Consider the following 25,189-nt stretch of genomic DNA (forward strand, 5'->3'; position numbering starts at 1 on the left):
GGAAAAAAATGATGACAAAAATGTTATCAATCCTCTTTTCCCTTCTTTTGTTTCTTAATTCACACAATCTAAATTTTAACATGTTCTTTCTCTTTAGGTCTTACATGAAACATTTCCTCAGCATACATTTCTAATGAATGGTCTTATTCAGGGTGTTAAGGTAAGACTCTTAAATAGACAGATGAACATAATCTTTTTGTGCTTATGAGTTACAAAGATGTCCATGTTTCAGTCACCTTTTTCACTTCATTTTTAATCGTAACGTCTAGAATGCTTGGAGTTGAAATAGATGTCTAAACCATTTTTTTTCCTCATCCATAAGTATTTTTTACAAGCTTATGCATCAGTTCGAAGGCGTTGGCGTTTGTTTTTAATTAACATTTGAAGCATTGTTTGGAAACTTAAATACCTTTATTTTGCAAACAGAGGTCATATGTTGAACAACTGTGACAAGATCCATTTTCCTAATATTTACAGTCTTCATATCTATGCTCTTATTTTTCAAATCCTGAATTGGTAAACAGTGCTAGTACATGACAGATATTCACATTTCTTCCCCTAATTCTCCCTCTTTCTCAGGTAAACCAGCATCTCATATTTTTTTTAAAGAAATGTACATAAGAATGGCCATACTGGGTCAGACCAATGGTCCATCTAGCCCAGTATCCTGTTTTCTGACAGTGGCCAATGCCAGATGATTCAGAGGGAACCAACAGAACAGGGCAATTGAGTGATCTGTCCCTTTTTGTATACTCCCAGCTTCTGGAAGTCAGAGGCTTAGGGATACCCAAAGCATGGGGGTTGAGTCCCTGGCCATCTTGGCTAATAGCCAGGGCCCTACCAAATTCATGGTCCATTTTGATCAATTTCACAGTCATAGGATTTTTAAAATTTTAAATTTAATGATTTCCGATATTTAAATCTGAAATGTCAGTGTCGTAACTGTAGGAGTCCTGACCCAAAACGGGGCGCTGTGTGTGTGTGTGTGTGGGGGGGGTCTCGCAAGGTTATTGTAAGGGGTGGTGTTATTGTCACCCTTCTGCGCTTTCGTCCGTCCCACCCCAGTTCCCCCATGAAATCTGTATGGTATAAAAGTACACAAAACCAGATTTCACAGGGAAGACCACATTTCACGGCCAGTGACGTGTTTTTCACAGCCATGAATTTGGTAGGCCCCTACTAATAGCCATTGATGGACCTATTGTTCATGAATGAATCTAATTCTTGATGTAGAAGGCGGCAATAGGACTTTGTCTCTAGATTTGAGCATGCAATTTTTTGCTTGTTCTTTTTGAAGGCTGAAATTTTTAGTTTTCCATTTGCAAACACTGACTTCTCACATGTCGATAACTCCATCCCATGTTTTTGAATTGATAGAATGCAGTCTTGGGATGCATCAGGCGAGGTATTTCCAGTAGAGATAAGGAGGTTTTAGTACCGTTATACAAGGCACTGGTGAGACCTCACCTGGAATACTGTGTGCAGTTCAGGTCTCCCATGTTTAAAAAGGATGAATTCAAACTGGAACAGGTACAGAGAAGGGCTACTAGGATGATCCGAGGAATGGAAACCCTGTCTTATGAAAGGAGACTTAAGGAGCTTGGCTTGTTTAGCCTAACCAAAAGAAGGTTCAGGGGAGATATGATTGTTCTCTGTAAATATATCAGAGGGATAAATACAGGAGAGGGAGAGGAATTATTTAAGCTCAGTACCAATGTGGACACAAGAACAAATGGATATAAACTGGTCATTGGGAAGTTTAGATTTGAAATTAGATGAAGATTTCTAACCATCAGAGGAGTGAAGTTTTGGAATAGCCTTCTAAAGGAAGCAGTGGGGGCAAAAGACCTATCTGGCTTTAAGATTAGACTTGATACGTTTATGGAGGAGATGGTATGATGCGATAACATGATTTTGGCAATTAATTGATCTTTAAATATTCATGGTACATAGCCCCAGTGGCCTGTGATGGGATGTTAGATGGGGTGGGATCTGAGTTATTACAGAAAATTCTTTCCTGGATATCTGGCTGATGAATCTTGCCCATATGCTCAGGGTTTAGCTGATCGCCATATTTGGGATCAGGAAGGAATTTTCCTCCAGGGCAGATTGGAAGAGGTCGTGGAGGTTTTTCGCCTTCCTCCGTAGCATGGGGCACTGGTCACTTGCTGGAGTATTCTCTGCTCCTTGAAGTCTTTAAACCACGATTTGAGGACTTCAATAGCTCAGACATAGGTGAGGTTTTTTGCAGGAGTGGGTGGGTGAGATTCTGTGGCCTGCGCTGTGCAGGAGGTCGGACTAGATGATCATAATGGTCCCTTCTGACCTTAATATCTATGAATTGTAGACTTATTAAAGCATTATCTGAGTACATTAGGCTTTCTGCCATTAAGATACAATTAATTGAATCATGCTTGGACCTAAAAGCACGGACATTCTACCCTTTGTTTAAAAAAGACCCAGAAAAACACAAAACAATTCACAAAGGAAAAACAATATAAACATAATTTTGTAAATAACATATACTACTACAGAAAACATAAAGTAGAAAAATACAAATTGGCCATGTTTCAAAAAGTAAACCCACCACCTGTCCTGTGACATCTCAAAGAAACCAAAAGAGGAAATTAGTCCTATGTGGTTTTTATAGTGAAATGAAACTCTTTTGAATAAGAACTAAACGAAAACTGACAGGTTTCAGAGTGGTAGCCGTGTTAGTCTGTATCAGCAAAAACAACAAGGAGTCCTTGTGGCACCTTAAAGACTAACATTTATTTGGGCATAAGCTTTCATGGGCTAAAACCCACTTCACCAGATGCATGGAGTGGAACATACAGTAGGGAGGTATGTATAAATTTGCAAACTGGACACCGTCAAATTACGTTTGAATAAAGACTACGAAAACTAATTTCCTCCTGCTGATACTCTCCCCTTCTTGTCAACTGTTTGAAATGGGCCACCTTATTTACATTGGCGTCATTAGCATTACAAAAGTGATTTCCAGCCCTTCTTGTCAACTGTTGAGAATAGCCCACTTCCACCTTAATTGAATTGGCTTGTTAGCGCTGACCCCCCCACTTGGTAAGGCAACTCCCATCTTTTCATATGCTGTGTATTTTTATACCTCCCTACTGTATGTTCTACTTCATACATCTGATAAAGTGGGTTTTAGCCCACGAAAACTTACGCCCAAATAAATTCGTTAGTCTCCAAGGTGTCCTCATTTTTAAACAAAAACAACTGTTGTTCTGAGTTCCTTTGCTTTCTCTCTACTCCAGAATCTTTTCCCCAAATTAAATTACATTAGAAGAAGAAAATGAACCATTTTAAGTACTGTAGTTTAGTTTTTTTGTATAACACCAAGAGTTTATTGATAGTTGCAAAGCTGCTAGTCCTGTGACTGTACATCTGAAGCCTTTGTCAAGAATTTGATGATTTATCCAATTGTGGATAAAATGAAGGAATCCTAGCTAGAATATCAGTTAGCTGAAATAGCTGAAGGGTTTAAGCACATAGCAAATAATAAACGTGGGTACAAAACCAGGGGAAAGGTTGTTCCATTGCCTAACCAGTTCCATGCCACAGAAAAGGAAACCTAGGCCAACCTTGTTATAGTGGCGCACAGAATTGAATAATTGAATTGGGCAGAAAGTTAGTGGAAGAATATAGTTTTATAAGTGTCCTCTAGCTGCAATAAGCTTTATTTTTATATAGGTTTTTAGTAGAAGGTTTTTATCCCTGTCTGATAAATTAAATAAAACCTAAAACACTTGATCATTAGCTCTGATGTTTCCTAATCCTACAACATCTATGAATCAAATCACAAATTAAATCAGTTCAATTTAAATTGTAGTTTAAAAAAAATGTTTATGCCTCAAATACATTTACAAATCACCTTTTCTTCTCTCTTACAGGGTTTTTTATCCTTTATGAGTGCTCCATTAATAGGTGCTCTATCTGATGTGTGGGGAAGAAAGTCTTTTCTTCTTCTTACAGTTTTCTTCACTTGTGTACCAATTCCATTAATGAGGATAAGTCCATGGTAAGTGGTACAGCAGGGGACTGTGGCAAACTCAATTGCAGGCAGATTGGTGTTTGAAAAGTAAGGATAATTAGGCAATAAGAAAATGATTTACTTCTCAAGAGATGATGAAATCATCCTGACACTTCTTTGTTCATGTTCTAAACATTGATTTTGTGTATAGGGGTGTTAAAGAAGCAATGTTTCCTGTAAACTGATTTAGTGACTATGTTCACACACACAAAAGTCCAGCAGTAATTGCTAAAAATGCTTAGAATGCGTTGAATGACTGCACTATGCAATTTTCAACACCAAGCTCTACTACCGTTTTTCTTTGAGACCTTTACAGGGGTGCACTAATAACCAGTATACTAAATATACTTTACAAGCCAAATTAATGTCTCATGGTAGCAATTCTAAATGGGCGAATAACAGTGTGAAGTATAAAATGCAGAAAATCTTTGGCGTTTGATTATAGAGCTCTGAAATTTTAACTATTGCCTTGTTTTCCCTTTCCCTTATTTCCCTTTACCTTTATTTGCAGTATTTTGGGGAAGCAAAGCTATTAAGGGAACTTTCTACACCTGCTGACTTAGAGCCTGTAATCATGCTCTTGATTTTGAAAGCGTCTATAACTTTAATACATGGGGATTAACTACCACTAACTCACTGAAAGGTGATTCCAGAGTAACTTTTTTTTGCAGAAAAACTTTTCCACTTTAGAGCAACTGTGGATTAAGTTTTCACAGTTCTACTTCACAACTGAAATTCATCATAGCCTATATTGCTCTTTTCCTTGACAGTTCGATAATTTTATGGGAATCATTATCCTTCATTAGAGGTCAGTCAGAAATTGGGAATTTCTTTTCATAATTCTCTAGAAAAAGAAAATGCTCCTGTTTTCGTTAGATCAATATACTTTGATGTTTGACAGCTTCATTGGTACAGATTTTACAATATATATTGTTAATCTACAGACTGGTTAACATTATGGATACCTGTATTTTAAATTATATATAAAGTTGTTCTAGACTAAATATTAACAAATATTTTCATGGCATAAACAGTGCGTTTTTGTAGTAGAAGATAAATTGGGAATATTTTCTAATTCTCCTTTTGACTTTTTAGGTGGTACTTTGCTATGATTTCAGTATCTGGAATCTTTTCTGTTACCTTCTCTGTAATATTTGCCTATGTAGCTGACATAACACAAGAAGATCAGAGAAGTACTGCCTATGGACTGGTAAGATGTATATTAAAAAATGTAAATTCTTGTACAGTAGAGCTGTTTAGGGCACAGATTGCTAACCTGTGGCCCTTGAGGCTCTAAATTCTGGCCCTTGAGGGAGATTGTATCAAGAAGAAAACTTGTTTAATTATATGTTAAAATGTTTCTTGATCCATATTTTCTGACATTAAAATTGAAATATTTGAATCAGCCTTTTTACTACAGGTAGAAGAGTGGTACAGTGGTTAGACTAGTGTAGACTTGGAAGATCTCTGTTCAAGTCCCTGTGACTTCCTTAGTGGCTTTGGGCAAGTCAATTAGCCTCTTTCCCCTTGTGTAAAAAGAGGATAATACTCGTCTTACAGTGGTGTTGGGAGGATGAATCTATTTAAGGTTGTGAGGTGCTCAGATACTACAGTAAAGGGGTTATGTATGTATATGACTTATAGGTAAATAGTCGATAGGAAGCACTGCTTCTCCTAGGAGCATCTCTAAACAATTTTTGGTCACTTCTCTGATGCTCAGCAACTCATCTGCTAGCTGCCTGCTACTGTGGGGGCAGGATGGGTTGGTAGCTCTGATTTCCATTGCTTGTTTTATCTGCCAGCGGAGATACCTCATGGAAGAGCAGGATCAGAGCTTTCTTGGCTTTGCCTGAACCTAGGGATTGCCTAGCAAAGGGTGGCTCCTCACATGGTCATGTTGGAACTGGCAAACCAGGAGAGGGGCAAAAGAGAAGATGAGAACCGACAGAGCTTTGTAGTAATCTGTCCTAGACCAGATTAGAGGAGCTCTCTCTACTCTTAACCTTAAACTGCACTAACTTGCAACAAATGGCTTTGGACCCAGCTCTGTGAAATTCTGAGGGCGTGATTGGTCCCCTGTGTGTCTTTAAGTGTATTTAGACATACAAACCATCTAAGTACCGCTCATGAAACCAGAACACCTGAAGGGAAAGAGTTTTAAGTCTTACACAAAGTTAACGCTTGAAAGGTTAACGTTGACTCTGAATTTCTTGACAATTGTTTTTATTAAGTACAACATTCTTAGAAGGATTTTTACCCTTTAATTACTGATGTGACTGCTCAAACTTAATTTTGCCTTAATGAAGCTTTTTCTGGGAACTGTACAAAAAGAATTTAATGCATGCACTTGCTGTGTAAAAATTATATAAGCCACATGTCTGCACTGAACTTTGCAAGCTAACATAACCGTGGGGTATCTGTATTAATTCTTTAAAATAAGTTGATTTTTTTTGTTTCTGTAAACTTAATTCTTACTGTTTGCATCGTGCAGTGACATAATTGTCTTTTCTATTTTTAACTTGGACTAACCATGTTTATCCTCTTCCCTGGAGTAAAGGGAGCTTTGGCATCCAAGTGTAGGTTTCCTCTTATGCATTTAGGCAAGTGCCTAAGCTAAGCATCTTCAGCCTGATCCAGCTTTCAGTGGGCCCATTCCTAGTGGCTTGGGCAGGAACATGACCAATTTCCTCCCCTCCATTTCTTTGTGTTGCTGCCAGCGTTTTTCATTGAGATTCCCAATAAGTATCTTGCTCAGGATAACATCATGTGCCACTTGAGCCAATGGGTGAGTTTTGCTTTTTGGGAAGGAAGGAAGGAAGGAAGGAAAGGTGCTTTGATTCAGTCTCCCTTGTGAAATGAGGCCTGTTTATTTTGGAGTTGGACAAGAGTATAAATCAAGAGCTTAATGACATGACACTGCTACAGCTGCAGTCAATGGGTGGACTCAAGTTAAATCTCCTTTTTTTTTTTTTTTTTTTTTTTTTTTTTTTTTTTTTTAAGAGAGAATGCTGACCAGGTGATCTTTCTGAGGGTCCTCGGATTCTGGAACTTGCTCCTGCCTTGGTCTTAAATAGCCTGAGTTTGATTGATTACTTAGAATGCTGTAAAAGCCACTTGTTTGAGGTTTTGTTAGAGGATAGGTGGCTCTTCTAGAGTTTTTCCATTTTTGTCTGCTGGTTGAGGTAAATTGTCACTTCTGTTTGATTGCTGTCTGGCAAAGCCACAGATTTATCAGAAATGTTCTAGTAATTTTAGCTATTAGCATAACATTAATGATTAAATGAAGAAAATTCCCCTGTCGTCGTCCTCCACATTTGTTCAGGAAAAAATGTACATGTATTTTAAAAAAAAGTTTTGGAATGGAGGTGGTGCAGGGTAAGTTCAGAGTCTTTTTTGACTAATTGAGCTGGCATGGAATTCAAGAGTATAAGTAGATACAGAAATTCCACTTCCATAGATGGCATAATTGTTTCCTCTATCAATTAGCTGCTTCGAACTATTGAGTCTGTTTTTGGAGGCAACACTGGCCTTTCTCCCAGACAATGCTAGTATGATGATCAGTTAAAAAATCCACATTCATGTTGTGCAGCACCTTGTAACATCTGTGTTTGTGACCGAATGGAATGGTTTGACTGGGAGACTGACATTTTATCCTCCAAAATAATGGATGTTTCCTTAATCTTTTCAAATGAATCGTTTTCCTGTTCTTTCTTTTAATAGGAAACCTCTTCTGAGGGCACGTCATCAAACAATCCCTCTCTTGTCTGGCTAACAGTGTACAACTCTTTTAAAATTGAAAATGAACATCAGCTGCTGTTTAATTATTTGGCAACAGTAACTCATTGGAGCAGAGATGTACAGGTGCTAAGCACCTATTTCCTGTTACTTCATTAATGCATTGGCATTAGGAAACCCTTGAAACTACTTCTGCTTCTGAAAAACAGTAACTTGCTTAAAAATGTCACAAAGAATCTTCTCAGTACTTTGGCACAAGTTTGAAGAAAGTAGGAGTCATAGCAAAATAAGTTCTGTTGTTCGTTAGTTTGGACATTGGGTCAGAGTGAATGGCTTGAGCAGGAAATTCAACTGTATAGATAAATTGTGTTTTAGTTTGTTGAATTGAATGCAAACAGTTGGAGCTTAATATATTTGGCAGGTAGACACCTATTTTCAATTATTTGCATCTCTGCATCATATGTGCTCTTAAAGATGGGTTTAGGTCTTGTAGCTGTTCGCCACAAGTGTTGTCGTCATCTTTCTCAAATAGCTAGGAGCCTCCTAGTACTTCATTTGCGATAGCCTTCTCTAGTCAACTAGAATTTGAACTATTTTAGTACTTGGAAGCAGCGACTTTGTACCAGTTGAGTCTGAGTAGAGGAAATTTGTCTGATTTCCTTCAAAGCTATAACAATGTAGGTAGATACTTGCATACCTCAAGATTTGGAGGTGTGTAGTAATGGGCCTTCAAACATAATTTCTCCCTTCATCCCTACACTAAAAGGGTCTGTTTCAGGGTTAATATTAGTTCAGGACTCCAGTTCATGGCATGTTGTACCATATTCTCTTACTTTTCAGCTGTTAAAAGATCAGCTAGAAAGACCAGATAGGAAGTCCCAGGAATAAAAATGCTCAAGTGTCCATCTGGCAGCGATGGGAAGAGGAGACTTAGCTGTAAAGTCACACAGGTGTAGTGAAAGACAGAAATTAATCGATTAGAAAGTTGATGGTTCTTTCCTGGCTCATTTTATTAATCATAGTTGAAAAAGACTACTACTGTTAAATTGTGCAAATGTATGTGATATAGCTAAAAGTCAGGGATCATTTCCCTTTCTTAGGCCTTCAAAAAAATAAAATAAAATAAAACCCTCTTAGAATTCCTCAATACAAATTTGTAGAAAGGAATAGACTCTCTAAGATGTGATAAATTGTTCCAGTAAGGATCATGCCTTTTTCTAATCAATCTTATTACTGTACATAAGTGTGGTAAATTCTGTTTTTTATGGTTCTGTGTCCTCAGAATATGTAAAATTAAGTTTCTAGCTCTTATGGTTATAACTATAACAATTCTAAATGTAACGACTATGCGTTGTCTTCCTTCTTGCCCAGCTCTCAAAACTTCCAGCTCTTCATCTTCCCCTTCCACCAGCTTCTACAAGTTATGTTAAATTCAGTTATAAAATGCCTCATTTTCAGAATGCTCTAGAATTTTTATTAACCCAACACAAGGTATTAGTTGTATTCATTTTTATTTTATTGAAGGAAAACTTCTTCAATTTTCAAATGTTCTTGTACCTGCCAAAGAACTACCAGTTTGCCACTGAAATAAAGGGGTTTTGCTGTGAGTTCAGCTTGCCGCAGAGCAAGCAGCATGGTGTTAAGTACCATAACTTGTAACTTTTAATCAGAAGAAATCCCTTAATTGGCATAAGAAAAATGCAACTTTCATTGTAAACATAGTGTAAGCCTAAAATCATGAACTTTGTTAATTTAGGATTTGAATCAGATATATACACTACTGCGTTTATAAGTTAGGATATGCCTGCACTAGAGAAATTGTTACCCATATTTTAGCGCTGGTGCATCTGAACCATGAAGTGCTATCAGCCATGAACAGATTTTCATAAAACGATGGAAGTACCTGTTTGTAGTAGTGCTCACAGTGATGCACTTGTAGTCCTGCTGCACAAAGAGTACAAGTTTTGAGTGTAGACAAGGCATTGCATAACACATTCTGGTATCAGTTATCCCAAAATGTGGGTGCTTGATTTCAAAAAGGTTAAAGCAGTTGAAGTTGTGCATATTGACTAGGGCTGGCTGAATTTTTTTTCCGTTGGGAAATTTGGTTTTCAGTTAAATTAGAACTTTTGTGGAAAATGTGTCTACCTTCCTTGAAACTTTTGATTTTCTTTTTTTTTCCATTGGAAAACTAAATTTTTGGATGAAAATCAAAGTTTTTCAACTGGAAGCTTTCCAGGTTTTGCTTGTAGAAAATGGAGATTTTCTTCCCCCCCCCATCCATTTTCTGGGCCAGCTGTAATTTTTTTTAAAATGGAGTACCTGTATTTTCAAAACCATTTAAAATTGCTATATTAATCTTAATTGTATGTTGTAGTAATGAAACCAATTTAACTTATAAAATTGTTTTTATGCTTAGGTTTCTGCCACCTTTGCAGCAAGTTTGGTAACTAGTCCTGCTATTGGAGCATACTTGTCTGCGAGCAAAGGAGATAACCTTGTAGTACTAGTGGCCACAGTGGTGGCTGTCCTGGATATCTGTTTCATCCTATTAGCTGTACCAGAATCTCTGCCTGAAAAAATGAGACCTGCTTCATGGGGAGCCCCTATAACCTGGGAACAAGCAGATCCCTTTGCAGTAAGATGTACATTTTTATAAATACTTTAATTATTAAGTATTTTTAAACATCAGGAATAATGTAATTTTATTGGTAAATTAGTCATTTAACTAATACACATTAATCTTACAGTTGCAAAAATCTTTTTAATTTACATTAACTATTTCCTTGCCAGTCCCTTCCCCAGCCATTGCAATATTATACAACTGCAGGAGGACAAAGTGACTCTAACTAGCCTGCTCCTGTTGTCCATGGTGAATAAAGTGTAAAGTAAGCAAACAAATAAATGAGAATCAAGTTAAAATTCTTTCGTGAGATGTTAGACAAGTAAGGAAACTTGTTTTTAAATAACTTTTACTGTAATAGTGACCCTTTAACTGTTCCATAGAATTAATCCCAAGTGAATGAAGTAATGGAAAATTTAATGAACTACTGTTTTTATCCCTTTTTACAAGGAGCTTTGAGAGTAGTTCAGTTTGGCTCATGTTTCCTTCTCTTCTCTTTGTTATAGTCCTTGAAGAAAGTTGGGAAAGATTCTACAGTCCTCCTGATCTGTATCACAGTATTTCTGTCCTACCTGCCGGAGGCTGGCCAGTATTCTAGCTTTTTTCTCTATTTGCGACAGGTGAGTAACTGTTGGTCACTGAAGAATGCATGTCATGTTTTCAGTCTGTCAAGCTACACTTCAATCAGGATTGCCAGAGTCCTATTTCTAAATTTATATTCCATTTGGGGAACTGTGCCTTTAAAGTACCGTATGTACATAAAGTATGAAACATTGTACTTCGTATACAACAATTACAAGGTTTCCTTGAGGGAACGTAACTATTGCTAAAACTTTTTGTAGGTTTTAATGATCTAAAGACTTTTTTTAATCTAAACTTCTCAAGTGCATGACTTAATTCTGAAGTGGTTCTGGAAAGGTCTTACTGAAGTTTAGTTTTAATTTAGTATTGAACCAGTGCTTACAATCTAGTATATTTAATAGCATTATATGTATTGCTTCTAGAATAGCACTGGTTTTAATGAAAACAAGCTAAATTTGTGCTAGAATTGCTCCTCCTTTGCTGCTTTTCCCCTCCCTTCTGAGTAATAAAAGATCCTCTTCTTAAAGTGCATTTATGTTCCTAATGTTTTGCATAGCTGCTTGAGGATGGTTGAATATTCTAGCCTGCCTCTCAGTATAAGTTTACTTTTCAGTAGAGAAACAGCAAGAACAGAGATTTTCTTTTAAAGCTGAAAGCACTGAAAATATAAGAACATCGTCAATTGGACTAGGTGAGGCAGGGAAATGATGATTAATAACCTTTTCGTAGCACAATGACTTTATAGTGCATTACAGTTAAGAGTTCACAACTCAATTATATGCTTAAGAATCATCAGTCTGTTTCTTTCGAGTGTGCTTTCTTCCATAAATCTGAAATCATAAACATGCAGCATCAATTCCATGGGTTTTCCTAATAGTGTCCATTTAATATGAATGCGAAGCACCATTTCTGTAAAGTGAATGTACTCATGTGCATTTATAAGCAGTTTGACAAATGTTCTTGCATTTGGTAGAGAAGAGGGTAGAGAAATTATGGGTGATACAATATTACTCGCTTTGTTTTTATGTTCTGATACTTCTATGCTGAGTGGAGGAGTAAATGGCATAGATCTAAGTGGTGGTCAGTGTGGAAAGTGAGGTAAAATGAAATTTTAAGGCGGAGAGGTGTGAGAGAGAGTGTAATACATAGGAAGAAAGGTGGAGGAAGTGGTATTAAATGGAGATGACAAAGGGAGTAATAAATAGAGAATAGTGGGCAGATGATGGGTAAGGCTGCGATTTAGTCAAGGAAGTCCTGGAATCCATGACTTCCAAAGACCTCTGTGATTTCAGCCAACGTCGGCTGGGAGCTGCAGGGTCCCCTGGCATCTGCGGAGGCAGGGAGTTGCAGGTACCCCAGCAGCTCCCGGCCACTGCGGGTGGCCGGGGAGAGTGCCGTAGCTCCCCCGCCGCTCCTCACGCCCACCGTTCCTCATTGCCCTTGTGGTAGGGGGAACCCTGCAGCAGAGGGAATTGCTGCTGCTCCCTGCCCCTGCTGGCAGAAAGGGGGACCCCCACCTCTGCGGGTGGACCTGGCGGCAGTGGGGAATCCCTGCTGCCGTGAGTGCCAGCGGCTTGGGGGAATCTCCGCTACTCATGGCTGCCCCAGATGGCAGGGGGATTCCCACTGCTCCCATGCACCGTGGGTGGCAAGAGGGATCCCCAGAGCTCCTGGCTGCTGCAGGTGGCAGGGAGACTAGGCAGCTCCCAGCTGCAGCGGGGAGGACGGTGGAGCTCCCCCAGGTACCCAGCCTACCCATTTTGTCTTGGTTATTTTTAGTAAAAGTCAGGGACAGGTCACAGCTTCTGTGAATTTTTCATTATTTCCCATGACCTGTCCCTGACTTTTACTAAAAATATCTGTGACAAAAACTTAGCCTTAATGATGGGGCAAGGTGTGGAGGCAACACAAAATGCCCTAGAGGACAGAACTGTACACGGGCGGAGGAAGCAGCAAGAGGATCCATTCAGGGTAACAGAGGAGCAGTCAGCAAAGTCGGAAGAGAATCAAGTCACAGAAATCATGGAAAAGATAGTCTCAAGACGTGCTTCGCTCATTATCTTAAATGAACTAAGTGACTCTTGAAACTTGGAGAAGTCATTATTGCCTTTTAGTGGGGGAATTGCCATGGTGGGAAGGATAAAACCAGATTTGATTGAAGACAGAGCTGGAGGAGAAATTGGTAAGGAACTGGGGATAGTCTGCTCGGGAGCTTGGATATAGAGGGACTGAAAGGGAGATGAGATAGAAGTGGGGTCAAGTGAGGATTTCTTTAAGATAAGAGGAAGCAGCAGTACTTGGAGGCAGAGGGGAAGCAGACTGAGGACTGTGAATAGGAGTCAGAGGTGGTAAGGATTTTAGGAGTCAGGACAGATGGAGTTGAGTTGGTAATAGGTTTTTGCCACAGGTTTAAATTCTGCCCAGGATTGTGGTGACCAAATTCTAAATATGAAATTACTTTGACCTATGTGAGATGAGTTAGTGGTCTCAGTTGATTTGCTAGTAAACAAGTGCCCATGCCATAAAAACAATCATCACAAATGGCACTAATTGGCAGTCTCATTAGAAAGATGAATAACTCAATTGTGTGTCTCAGCACATAGACGTGATTTCTAGTTGTGAGGAGCTCAAGTTGCGACGTGGCTAGAGCAGGGGTGGGCAAACTTTTTCGCCTGAGCGCCACATCGGGGTTGCAAAAATGTGTGGAGGGCTGGGTAGTGAAGGCTATGCCTCCCCAAACAGCCTGGCTCCCTCCCCCTCCCACTTCCCGCCCCCCTCTAAACTCCTGACCCATCCAACCCACCCTGCTCCTTGTCCCCTGACCGCCCCCCCCCCCCAGCACCCCACCCGCCATTCAACCGCCCTGTCCCCTGCCTCCCCCAACCACTATCCACCCCTGCCCCTGACAGGCCCCCTGGAACTCCCACGCCTATCTAACCTCCACTGTTCCCCATCCCCTGACCACCCCCTGCCCCAAAACTTCCATCCTATCCGACCACCCCGTCACCTGACTGTCCTCTGGGACCTCCCAGCTCTCCCTCCCCACGCCCCCTTTACTGTGCTGGAGACAGCCATGCTGCCGCATTGCCCGACAGGAGTGGCGGGCCAGAGCGCTGGTGGCACAGTGCACGGAGGTGCTGGGGGCTCAGGGGCTGGGCAGGATGGTCCCACGGGCTGGATGTGGCCCGCAGGCCGTAGTTTGCCCACCTCTGGACTAGAGTTTTGTTTCTAGAGCTATCAATACATCTTATGAGAATAAATTCACACAAAACCAAATCGTAACATTTTACTGTCCTTTATGCTTTTGTGTTGATGATATGGCATGCACTGTGCTAAAATTACGGAAGACGTTTAACCATTGTATCTTACAAATATCTGTGAATTATTCTTATACGGAACTGCTTTAACTAATCTGTAACTAGCATTTGTTTTTCTATATTATATTTATAAAATATACTATATTATCTTCCTTCAGATTATAGGTTTTGGTCCTGCTACAATAGCAGCATTCATAGCTGTGGTAGGAATTCTATCTATAATAGCTCAGGTAAGTGTTATCCTAATAGCTTTTTTAGAAATTCTGTTGACTATTTGGATATACAAAGAAGAATAATTAAGGGATTTCAGAGTGCATATATAATCACATCTGTTTGAGTTCTGATAATAAACCTCCTTTACAAAGCCATTAAATGACTCCAACCTAATACAGTACGTTTCTTGAACATATTTCCCCAAAGTTGTATGAGTATAACCAATCAGATGAATGCTACTGATGTGTCATTTTTTGACATGTTGCAATTACGTATAGGTAAGATCCTTTCCACCCTTTAAAGTCTCAGAGTAGATTTTGTTCAGTAAAGGAACATCCGTTCATTCAGATTCCTTCTGAGAGACTGCCTCTCTCCATGACTTCCAGTAACAACTGTGTTCCTCAGGAGCAGTGGAACTGAGTTTCAGAAGTGAGATGTGCAAGCTCACTAAAATATGATTCTTTCAACAGCTGGACCAAGATTTTGGCCCTTATTTCAGCAAGAGATTAATGACAACTAACCTAACTGCTTTCAAAACACAATACAAAATTTATTTCTTGACTGGTTTCTCACAATTTAACAACAAAAAATTCAAATAATGAGGAGGATATAGAAATGGATTTCTTTAACTTTTATATTTGTAAAATGCACATCAGCTCAATGTAAATGGATAAATTTGGCCTCTTAAAATGTTGATCTCTGAAAGTTGCGACTCTGGATATGCACATAGATTACTCACGTGGCATATGATTTAGTTCTAACTTTGCTACTGAAATATTTTTATGATGTCTACCAATACAGTTAAATATGGGGACAATGAATGACAATAAAGACTAACAGCAGAATGTTCTGATAAGTGAGGAAGTGTGGTGTATTACAGAAATATGGATATGATTTGCTTCCCTCTTATTATGATGGGGGTGTTGTATGTAAGATGGTTCTCCAGCAATGTCTTGGATATTTTCTACTGTCCAGCATTATGCACTGTGGCAGTGCCTGCCTTGCAGAGAGCTCCATCAGGAAATATTTGTCTCCTGGTTTGGATTAGTGGGCTTCCCTTCCCACAGGGACCACCAGTGGGCCTTCACTGGCTGTGGCCTCGAAGGCTCCTGTGCCCCCGTAGTTGGACCCTACTCCATAGGGTACCCCTCGCAGTGGAAGTGAGGAAGAGAACTGAGAGGTAGGACAGGAGAAGGCACAGAATGAAATGCAATCCTTCATTCTGCATACAGGAGAAAAAAATGGGATTTAACATTGGATTCCAGTGAGCAAAGCAGCCATCTTTGATTCTTGAAAACCATCTCGAAATAAGCGTCTGCTCTAAAGTCAGCCTGTTCTCAAATTTCCTGGGATGGTTGACTAATCCTATTGTGAAACTTGCTAAAACTGAACTCTAATTTGAGGAAATGATGGGAAAAACCTGTGTGTTAGATATCTGTGTATTCCAGAAAACCAAAGCATCACTGTTCTGCATTCAGTACTTAACTGGATCAAGTCAGGTGTCTGTGTTTGGATTATTAAATACAAAAATGTTATCAGTGAGAGTTCAGTTAATTGAATGTAAACAGCAATAGTGGAGCTTCTCTTGGATTGTTTCCTGTAAAAGTAGAAACTGTATTAAAGATCTCAAGTTTTAAAATGCTTTTCAGCTGAGTCATTCCTTATTTTTACAGACCATGTTTCTCAGTATCCTGATGAGGTCAATAGGGAACAAGAATACAGTCCTCCTTGGCCTTGGCTTCCAAATGCTCCAGCTGACCTGGTATGGTTTTGGATCTCAGCCTTGGTAAGCACATGTCTCCTGAGCTGCACAAATTTCATGGGGCTTTGAAGTATTTTTTTTTCAAAATCTCCCACTACTTTGAACATTAACATCATTTTCTTTCAGAACATGATACTTCAAGTACGTTACATTGGTTAGTTGTATAACTTGACCCCTAATTTTTAAGTTGCACTTGGCTTTTTCCTAGAGTTATGGCTTGCTGTGCTTTAACATGAGTAACTTTTTAATCTGAGGCTAGCTGTATCACTTAACAGTTAAGACAAAAGCAAATGCATCTACAAGGGCAAAAAAAAGTTTTTGGTGATTATATTTTATATATATGTATATATTTATTTATTTATTCATTCTGAAATTAATCTTTAGAGTAGCTTTCATAATCTGTCTCTCCAAAGCAAGCAACAAGAGATAACAGATGACTAGTCTGTTCGATGATTGGTCAGTGTACTTATTCCTTTAAGCCTTGTTTAGATGCGTGTAGCAACAGCAAGGACTTGAATTTATTAATCCTTTTGATTATTAATTTGCCTCTTACTCTTCCACAAACATCCAGGATGTGCTAGGCATCCTAATAGTTAGTTTTCTTACCATATCAGCCCATTTAAAGTATTCTTACAATTTAGTCCTCTGATTTCAGTTACCAGTTCTAGATGTTTGCAGCTGTGGGCTGCCAGATTGATCTCCGCCCATCTTTCCCTTTTATAGAAAGTATTGAGGGTTTTTGGAGTATTGTTTCAGGAAAAGTTTGGTCTGTTTTACTTTGATAAACTTGTTGTTGAAGTTGGATACCAGCAAGACTGTTCAGTCTGGCTTGCCCAGCTAATCTGTTTCAGCACACAAACTTACTGTGGAGCACAGGCTACTTGCTATTCTCATCAGGTTGCTTTTGTCTGTCAGTTATCCGCCCTCTCCTATCAAGTCAGATGCATATAGTGACAGAGTATTTTTTAAAGCTTTAGGTGGTGCATAGAGCCCCATCATAACTTATTTCCAAACGGCCCTCCCAGTGAGGGCCACTGAGGCAAAAGCTCTTTCCTTTTTGGAGTACAAACCTCTTCTGTGCGATAGTGAAGAATGCCTCACCAACTTTTTCACCATAACTCTCCATGGCAATTGAGATGAGCTGGAGAGCAGCTTTATTTAGAGCAGTAGCAGCTAAACAGAGATCTTAGGCTCTGTGCAAAAACATTGAGTGAATTCTGGAACTGGGTTTGATGGTGAAGAAATAGAACAGGAAGACAAGCTGTTCTAAAGTCACACTAGAAAATGCATATTCCCCTATTAATATCTGCTCTTCCCTGCATATTGAATATCACCTCAGACTCTGTTCAGTTAACTTGGGGGATATTAAATAAAATCAATCAGGATGAGATTGAATAAAACCTAGCTATTTCCAAGGAGCCTGGCAGAACCTGGTATGCACCTATCCATTCAGTAAATTGACTGAAATTGCTCCTTGGTATGAGCTTTTCTAACAGAGGACAAGGCAGCATTAATAATATTTTGCTCACTTCTCATCTTAGCTTGGGTTGAATCAAATCAATTAATTTCAATGAGCTCCAGTGTAACTTAGAAAAACAAATAGGAGAGGCTCTGAGGTTGTTTAACAAATTGTAAGAGAAGAAAATAACTAAATTGGAAATGCGTAGCCATTACAAAAATTACATCTTTGGGTACTTAATAGCGAATGGTTTAGTGACAATTTTAAGAACAGACCCCAATTGAGGAACCTGAACATATTTGTTATATTCTTGCTTGTTTGGGGAAATCCTTTTGTACCTAAAAGTATTTATATTTTGAACAAAATATGTATTTAATCGACACAGGATGATGTGGGCAGCAGGAGCTGTAGCAGCCATGTCAAGTATTACGTTTCCAGCAATCAGTGCTCTGGTTTCACGAAATGCAGAGCCAGATCAACAGGGTAAGTTCAGTAAATTCATCTTGGTGCTCCTGAAAAATTCTCTTCCTTGGACAAATTTTCTTTCTTAAAAACCATAATACCTATCTAGCTGTGCTCTTCAAATAAGATGACAAAGGTGGTAGTTAGTTTTGTCAGTAGGAATGAAAGTTTGTCTCTGGGTATTGTGGAGAGAGATGGATGCACATCAGGCATACTTGCCTTTCATTATTTCCTAAAAAGCATTGCTCTGGTCAGTGCAGTCATCTCTTTACATAATTGCCTTTAAAGGTGCTAGAAAATAAAAGTAAGTTGCTACAGTAACTTTCATGGTTTTTCCTCTCCACTTGTTTTTAAAAGCATTCTATGACTTTGAACAACCAGCACTTAGTGTAACAGTACTATCTTTCTCTTAGCAGCTGAGTCCCCATTTTCCCATTGTCTGATTTATATACCTTTATATACATAAGAAACATTTTCTTTTTGCTCCTTGCCAGGAAAAGAGGGTGGTCCAATTTGCTCTAAGCTTCTTTCAAAAATATAAAAGAAAAACTTCATCACATGTGTCTCTAGGGAAGCAGAAATAACGAAGACATGATAGAAGGGGTGGGGTGTGTGCATGCATGTTTATTCCAAATAGTAAGTTGAAGAGGTAAAACCGACACTTGCTTTAAATTGGAAAAGTCAGCAGTTAATTTGGTAAAATATGAGCTATATTCTATAGTGCCGTGGTGTATTAAAGGTAAATGTAACTATCAAATCCCTGACCTGATGATTTTCCAGTCTAAAATTAGAACAGAGAAATGAGGACAGTAAGATAGAATGGGAAAGACAGAAAGTAAAGAGAAGATACAGCCTTAAGAGGCAGTCTTCTGTTGGGAAAGGTGGTATTTGTACACATTTGATGGTAGTTTTCTGTAGGCTTAACACAGTTTACAGTGATTACATTCTAAGAGTGAACAAAGTTCCAAATGAGTATTGTCGTTGTTGTGTTGTAGAAGGAATATTTTTTTCAAGCTGTAAACAGTTGAAAGTAGCAGGGAAGAGTTAGGGGGAGATACAGCTGTGCACTGTTCATTCAAAACCACCTAGAAAGTTGTACATGAAAGGATTTATGTAATTCCAGAGTGACGTTATGCCACCTAGTGGAGAGGAAACAGCCATTGTAATTACATATAGCTCCCGCAAAACTGAACAGAAATTAAACAAAACTGAGTGACTTTCACTCACTAAAGCCAAAAGGATTCTTCCCTACTTTCTTTTTGTTCCAGCAGCTCATGGGAATCACACTTCCCCTGATTTTATACTACCTGTGTCAGTAAAAATGGTCTCCACTTTATTTAAAAATAGTTCACACCAACCTGAAGATCCATTTTGTTCATGTCTGTCTCTTTAGTTTGTAAGCTCGTCAAGACAGATTGGCTTCTTTTGTCTTGAATAGCATCACATACACAGGCAGTGCTTAATAATGACACTTGTTTACGTAAGTTAGTATCTGTCAGCAGCTGCCACAAATGCGGGGAAACCTTTATTAATTCAGTACTTTTGAACTTCCGGAGCTACCCCTGAGTTGGAGCAGGAATAAAATTTATCTGAGGAGGACCAGACAAGAGCAGGATGTTACTGATGGGGAACAAAATGTTAGCTTGACGGGGGTAGTTTGCAGGTAGAAATTTACCTGTTTGTTTATAACCAAGGCTAACTATCTTTTAGCTAAGGCAAACACCATCTTAAGCCTCTTTTGTTTAGTATAGGTGGGGAGAGAAGTTGAGCTAGGGAGAGCATGGAGGCTGAGCTCCCCCATTATAGCTGGGAAATTTTGATAACTTCTAATTCAGACTCCTCAGTTTCAAAATTGAAAATATTGCTAGCAGCACATTAGTATATTGAGCAAACTGTGCCCAGGTGGAAGCTAACTAAAATCCAGCTAACCTTCCTTGAAGGCATTTATAAAACCCTCTCATGTGGAAGGTAAGGTTAGTCTATTACATGATAGAATTAAACAGTAATTAAGAGAAGTTTTGAGTTGTTGTACCATATATAAAAATAAGGGATGGCTAATGAAAAGGCTGCCATCTTCACTACCGTTAACTTTTCCTTTCACAGGTGTTGTCCAAGGAATAATAACTGGAATCAGAGGTCTGTGTAACGGCCTTGGACCAGCTCTCTATGGTTTTATATTCTTTCTCTTCCATGTGGAACTTAATGAATTGGCACCTGTCCAGAGTTCTGATAAGAACACCATGCAAGATCCTAGTGATGAGGTAAATCCATGGCCAACTTCCATTGATTTTTCAGTCACAAATATCAAATTTGCATGACTAAAATATCTTGATCTGGAACTCCTGGTATTTGTTCCTATGCTTTAGTTTTATTCTTAATTACATAAGACGCTTTAAAGAGAGAGGTAAATAACAGATGTTAGAGCCAAAGCAATAGCTTTGGTTTTTAGTTATTATAATGGAACTAATCTCCTTTTGACATAAGAATAAACTTTGTGTGCAGCTATGATTTTCGATGCAATAATATGTCTGATTTATTGTTGATGGGGAGGTTAAAAGAATTGGTTTATTTAATTACAGCCAGTTTCCTCATTAACATGACAGTACAGGTCTGATTATGCAAGTATGAAAAGGCATATAGTTTTTATAGCGATCATAACAAGAGAAGCATACTCTGCCCCACAGTTTTTTAAAAGCAGGCATTCTAGAAAAATATGCTTCAATAGACTTGCCCTTTCTCTTTGACATTTTGCCCTAATACCTTGTAACCCATTTTTTGATTCCCTCCAGTAATACTAAGTAGTTACTTCTGAAATGCCTTTGCTGTCTTTCTCCTGGTCCATCTTGTAAAGTTTAAGTTTCTTGGTCTTGCCTATGTCCCCGTCTACCTCATGTTTTTATTTCCCCTTCACTCTTTTATCAAAGCTTTGTTTAGCTGTTTCACCTGTCTTTTGGTGCTCTCTCTTGGCCCCATTCAGCCCTCACTCTTTCTTACAAGTCTTGCCTGAAAACCCTGTTTTTCCAAGAGGCCTAATGATCTCTGTGCACTTGAAATCAAATTTTTAACAGTAGATTGATGTATTAAGATCTTACATTAGTAAGAATTCATTTCCTTTACAGAATATTCCACATTCCATTCACTAGTATATCATACATAAAACTAAAGCTACGCTTGTCAGAATACATTTTAAAAGTGCATTTTGTTGCAGAATTTTCAGTATTTTAAAATCATGTTTGCTTCCAGTTATTAGTGATGATGAGCCAGGTTCTAGTTAAATGGAGCTTCTTTCATTCTGAAGATTCTTTTCACAAAGCAAAATATAACTTTAGGATCCTGCATGTATGCCACTGGTCTCAGTGACCATTTCCTCATTGTACTGAGAAACCTGAAACATTTTTCTGTGTGTAAAAAGGATTCTAATTCCAGTAAAAAGTTGTCTTTTCAGTAACTAATCAAAAAAAATTGTGGTTGCTTTCTCTACTGGACTCAAATACACTCTCTCATTCTATGACAAATTTGGTTTTCCAATATCATTTGTGATTTTTCCATCCAAGTAAGCAAGACAGAGTTGCTCTTGTGTTAAAATACTGTCTTCGCAGTGCTTGAACTTTTCTTTATCACCTGTATGTGTGTGGTATAATGCTTAGCCCTATCAAATCTTCTGTCCAGGTTATTAATCCTGGAAGTTAAGATTGCCTTTCCAGGGAAGTCAGCTGAAGCCTGGGATCAGTCTTAAGGAGACGCTTACATTTGCACAATAAAATTTATCTGCAACTCTTTGGAGGCCTTGGAAACTTGCAAAGATGATGCCAGCCTGAGAGAACCCACTGAAACTTGGATGACAGCAATGGTTTTTAGCCTCCCACTTTGCAGATAAAGAATAGAAAGAAGATAATTTGGATCAACATATCCCAACAGTAGTGAACTTCTCTTCAGTTTGCACTGCTGATAGGGTTAATCGCGGCAAAAATGTGTGCCTGCTATTCAAATTCGTATTCGATTCTTAAAACTGATTTATGATGTGAAACTTGGTGCTCTTCATTCTTTACCCCTCCCCTTAAAATTGTTAGTTGCACTGAAATAGATCTGGAACCCTAAGAGGACCTTCCCCGAGGGGTAGATACAGACTGCTGAACATGCCAGTGCCTGCACCTGGTAGATCAAAGACTAACATGATCAGATGGGGCTACTCAAATGACATGAATACATGCGAGCATGGTGAAGTGCAGGCCATGCAGCACATGCTCGTTGCAGACTCCTTGTTCAACAGGACAGAGTAGTTTGAAGATTTCTCTCCTTTGCTGTTTTTTAAAAGGGTAAACTAAGAGAGAAAACCAAAAATGTGTCCCCCTTGAATTCTGTATGTTTTTTTTTTTTTCTTTCTTCCTGACTTGAGCTTAAAATCACATCCTCATTTCCCTGTCCTTGCTGGAAGACCTGGTCAGGATCTTTGGAGGGGCCCCCTTTGCTGGAGGCAAGAGAGCTGACGCTCAGGTGGCATCTTAACGTGACGCTGTTCAGGTTGAGAGAGATCTAACTTCTGTTCATTACAAAAATAAAAAAAGAAAGGTGGGCTTAATACAGTATTTTTACAATAGCTTTAGCATCTTTATACATCATAAAGGAACAATAAAATCAAAAACATGTTTTAATCTTTTTAGTTCAACTGCTTCAGGGGAATGCTTTCAGTCATAGCTATTTGGTGAACTTGACATGAATTCACAAATAGTTTTCAGTTGAATGAAACTTTTTATTCAGACCTTGAAGTATCACTGGAAATTTTAACCAGCTCTAGTTGTAATGCACATACAAATGGAGCATGCAGTTAGATATACATTTAGTGAACAGCTTTTTAAAATTATTGTCCTATTGCCTCCTGTTTCAGTGGTGTAATTTAACTAAGTAGATATTTCAGTTTCATATTTTTCTGATTTGCTTTTTTGTTGCAGAGAGCTATCATCCCTGGCCCCCCTTTCCTGTTTGGAGCATGTGCAGTTCTTCTAGCTTTTCTGGTTGCCTTATTCATTCCTGAGCACAGTAAAGCCAGCTGTACCAGGAAGCACAGCATCAGCAGTGCCCAGAGCAACAACCCAGATCGTGGCAGTGATGACGACATTGAACCATTGTTGCAAGACAGCAGTGTCTGAGAGCTAGCTTTGAAAAAGGAGGCTGCAAATCAAAATTCATGCACTGAGCTGTGAACCCAGAAAACAGGACAGAATGCAGTGAGCCTCTGGTCTCCTAAGGGAGGATAGAGCCATGTGCAAGTGAAGGCCACATGTTGTGGATATTGGTGTCCACTTAGGGTTCATACTATCAAATTTACTGTGGTGTTCTGTTTTGTGTACTAGGGAAGGTAAGGTTTGAGTCCTTTTTCCCCCCCTGTACCTGATATGTAACTGCAAATGCCATCTCAAGCCCTGATGTTGGACTGAAAACCTAAATGCACAGACCTTGCAGAGAGCAAACTTTAATAAAATACTTCGAACATTCAGTTCCCAAAGTCACTATAAACAAAATAAGCAGGTTTGAGGCAGACTGCAGTTTTGCCAAAATAGTTAAAGGTTAAGTTTTGCATTTTAAGCCTTTTCTTTGGATGTATGGCCCTGTGTAACCCTCCTAGGTTTGCGAGGAACCAATCTACATAGTTTTAGTATCTGGAATATTGCAGATGATTAAAGGTCATATTAAAATTCCTGAACCCATATTCTCAAATATTTGTATCTCATACTAATACAAAATCCAGTAGACCCCTTAGGGTGTTGATAAAACTAAACAATTACTTTTTACAGATGAGTGATCACGAAAAACTTGAATATGTCCTTCACTCATAGGCAAGTCTTAAACCCACATTCCAGAACAGTGTCTGACCTGAAGTGGCTAAAAAGAAAATCCAGTTGGCACCTGTGAGCATTGATAGCATCACTGCTCTGCTAGTAGAAAATTATTTTAATGATTGACTGTCTAGCACCACAAATGTAGACGTTCTTCGTTTGTGTGAGGGCTAGTTAACTGGATGCTGAGGCGGCTTACATCAAGAGTTGTGTGTATTTATTGCATTTTGTCACTCTGATCTGCCGTATTAAAATAACTCTTCCCACTAATTTCACCCCTGCCTTAACTGCTACTTAGTGTGCATTTATTCTCATTTAGCCTTCATATCAATGTGTCTCACCTGCTGAATCTCAAGGAAATATGCATATTAAGTTCTTTTCTAAAAGATGCTTTAAATAAGTTGTCTACAAAGTGTTATGCTAATTTTTAGACATTTTATGAAAAATTATACAGATTTATATGTATTTTGTGGCAGTGTAAATGAACCATTAAACAAAACCTGACTTTAACAAAGTACTCCTATGAATGTTTTGTACATATGAAATATATTTAGATATTTGTAAGGAGTTCTAATTTTTTCCAGATGGGGGTGCTGTGTAAATCTTGTATTTATAAATGCAATGAGGGTACTGACAGATATACAGTTTTTATAAAGGATTGTGTATTGACTGAACCAATTTTTAAAAATTATATATTTTGACACTTGTTCCACCTTGAGCAGAGATAACAGACCTTTTGTACTATGCAGTTTGGTTTTTAAGTTAAGCTTCCGTAATAAATCTGCAACTTATACTTTCTAGGTTTCATGTGTTAAGTGTGTTCTTGCAGTTATTTATTACTTCCATTTTCCCTACTTCAGATTGAAGATGATTTACCATTCAAATTATATTATATTAGTGGCTCAATACCCCAATAAAGTTTCAGGGCCCCATAGTGTTATGTTTGAACATACAAGTAATAAGACACTCTGTACATCAGAAAGCTCACAATATAGATTTGACAAGGTGTGACAGTTGGGTGCAGCAGAGATATGGGAAGAGTAGGGAGGGGAGGACGGATAACAGTGAAATATTAATCTTATGCGTTTGAGTTGTCAAATACTTAGAAGAAGGTGCTTATTCCTACTTGGGATCCACAGCTAGGAACC

The 25,189-nt window shown here is 38.6% G+C and overlaps 1 protein-coding gene across 2 annotated transcripts in view; it reads left to right on the forward strand.

Moving 5' to 3' along the window:
* Positions 1–24,843, forward strand: part of MFSD14B (major facilitator superfamily domain containing 14B) — a 45,238-nt gene extending 20,395 nt beyond the window's left edge. For both annotated transcript variants that reach the window (XM_038402635.2, XM_043514498.1), the window contains exons 3-12: positions 98–160; positions 3,915–4,042; positions 5,150–5,264; positions 10,209–10,427; positions 10,919–11,032; positions 14,470–14,541; positions 16,198–16,310; positions 18,131–18,228; positions 20,311–20,468; positions 23,157–24,843. In XM_038402635.2, coding sequence (XP_038258563.1) covers positions 98–160; positions 3,915–4,042; positions 5,150–5,264; positions 10,209–10,427; positions 10,919–11,032; positions 14,470–14,541; positions 16,198–16,310; positions 18,131–18,228; positions 20,311–20,468; positions 23,157–23,354 — 1,278 coding nt within the window. In that variant the 3' untranslated portion in view covers positions 23,355–24,843. The remainder of the gene's footprint in view (positions 1–97; positions 161–3,914; positions 4,043–5,149; positions 5,265–10,208; positions 10,428–10,918; positions 11,033–14,469; positions 14,542–16,197; positions 16,311–18,130; positions 18,229–20,310; positions 20,469–23,156) is intronic.
* The last annotated feature ends 346 nt before the right edge of the window (positions 24,844–25,189 follow it).

The sequence above is a fragment of the Dermochelys coriacea genome, chromosome 5 (genome assembly GCF_009764565.3).
Source record: "Dermochelys coriacea isolate rDerCor1 chromosome 5, rDerCor1.pri.v4, whole genome shotgun sequence".
Lineage (NCBI taxonomy): Eukaryota > Metazoa > Chordata > Testudines > Dermochelyidae > Dermochelys > Dermochelys coriacea.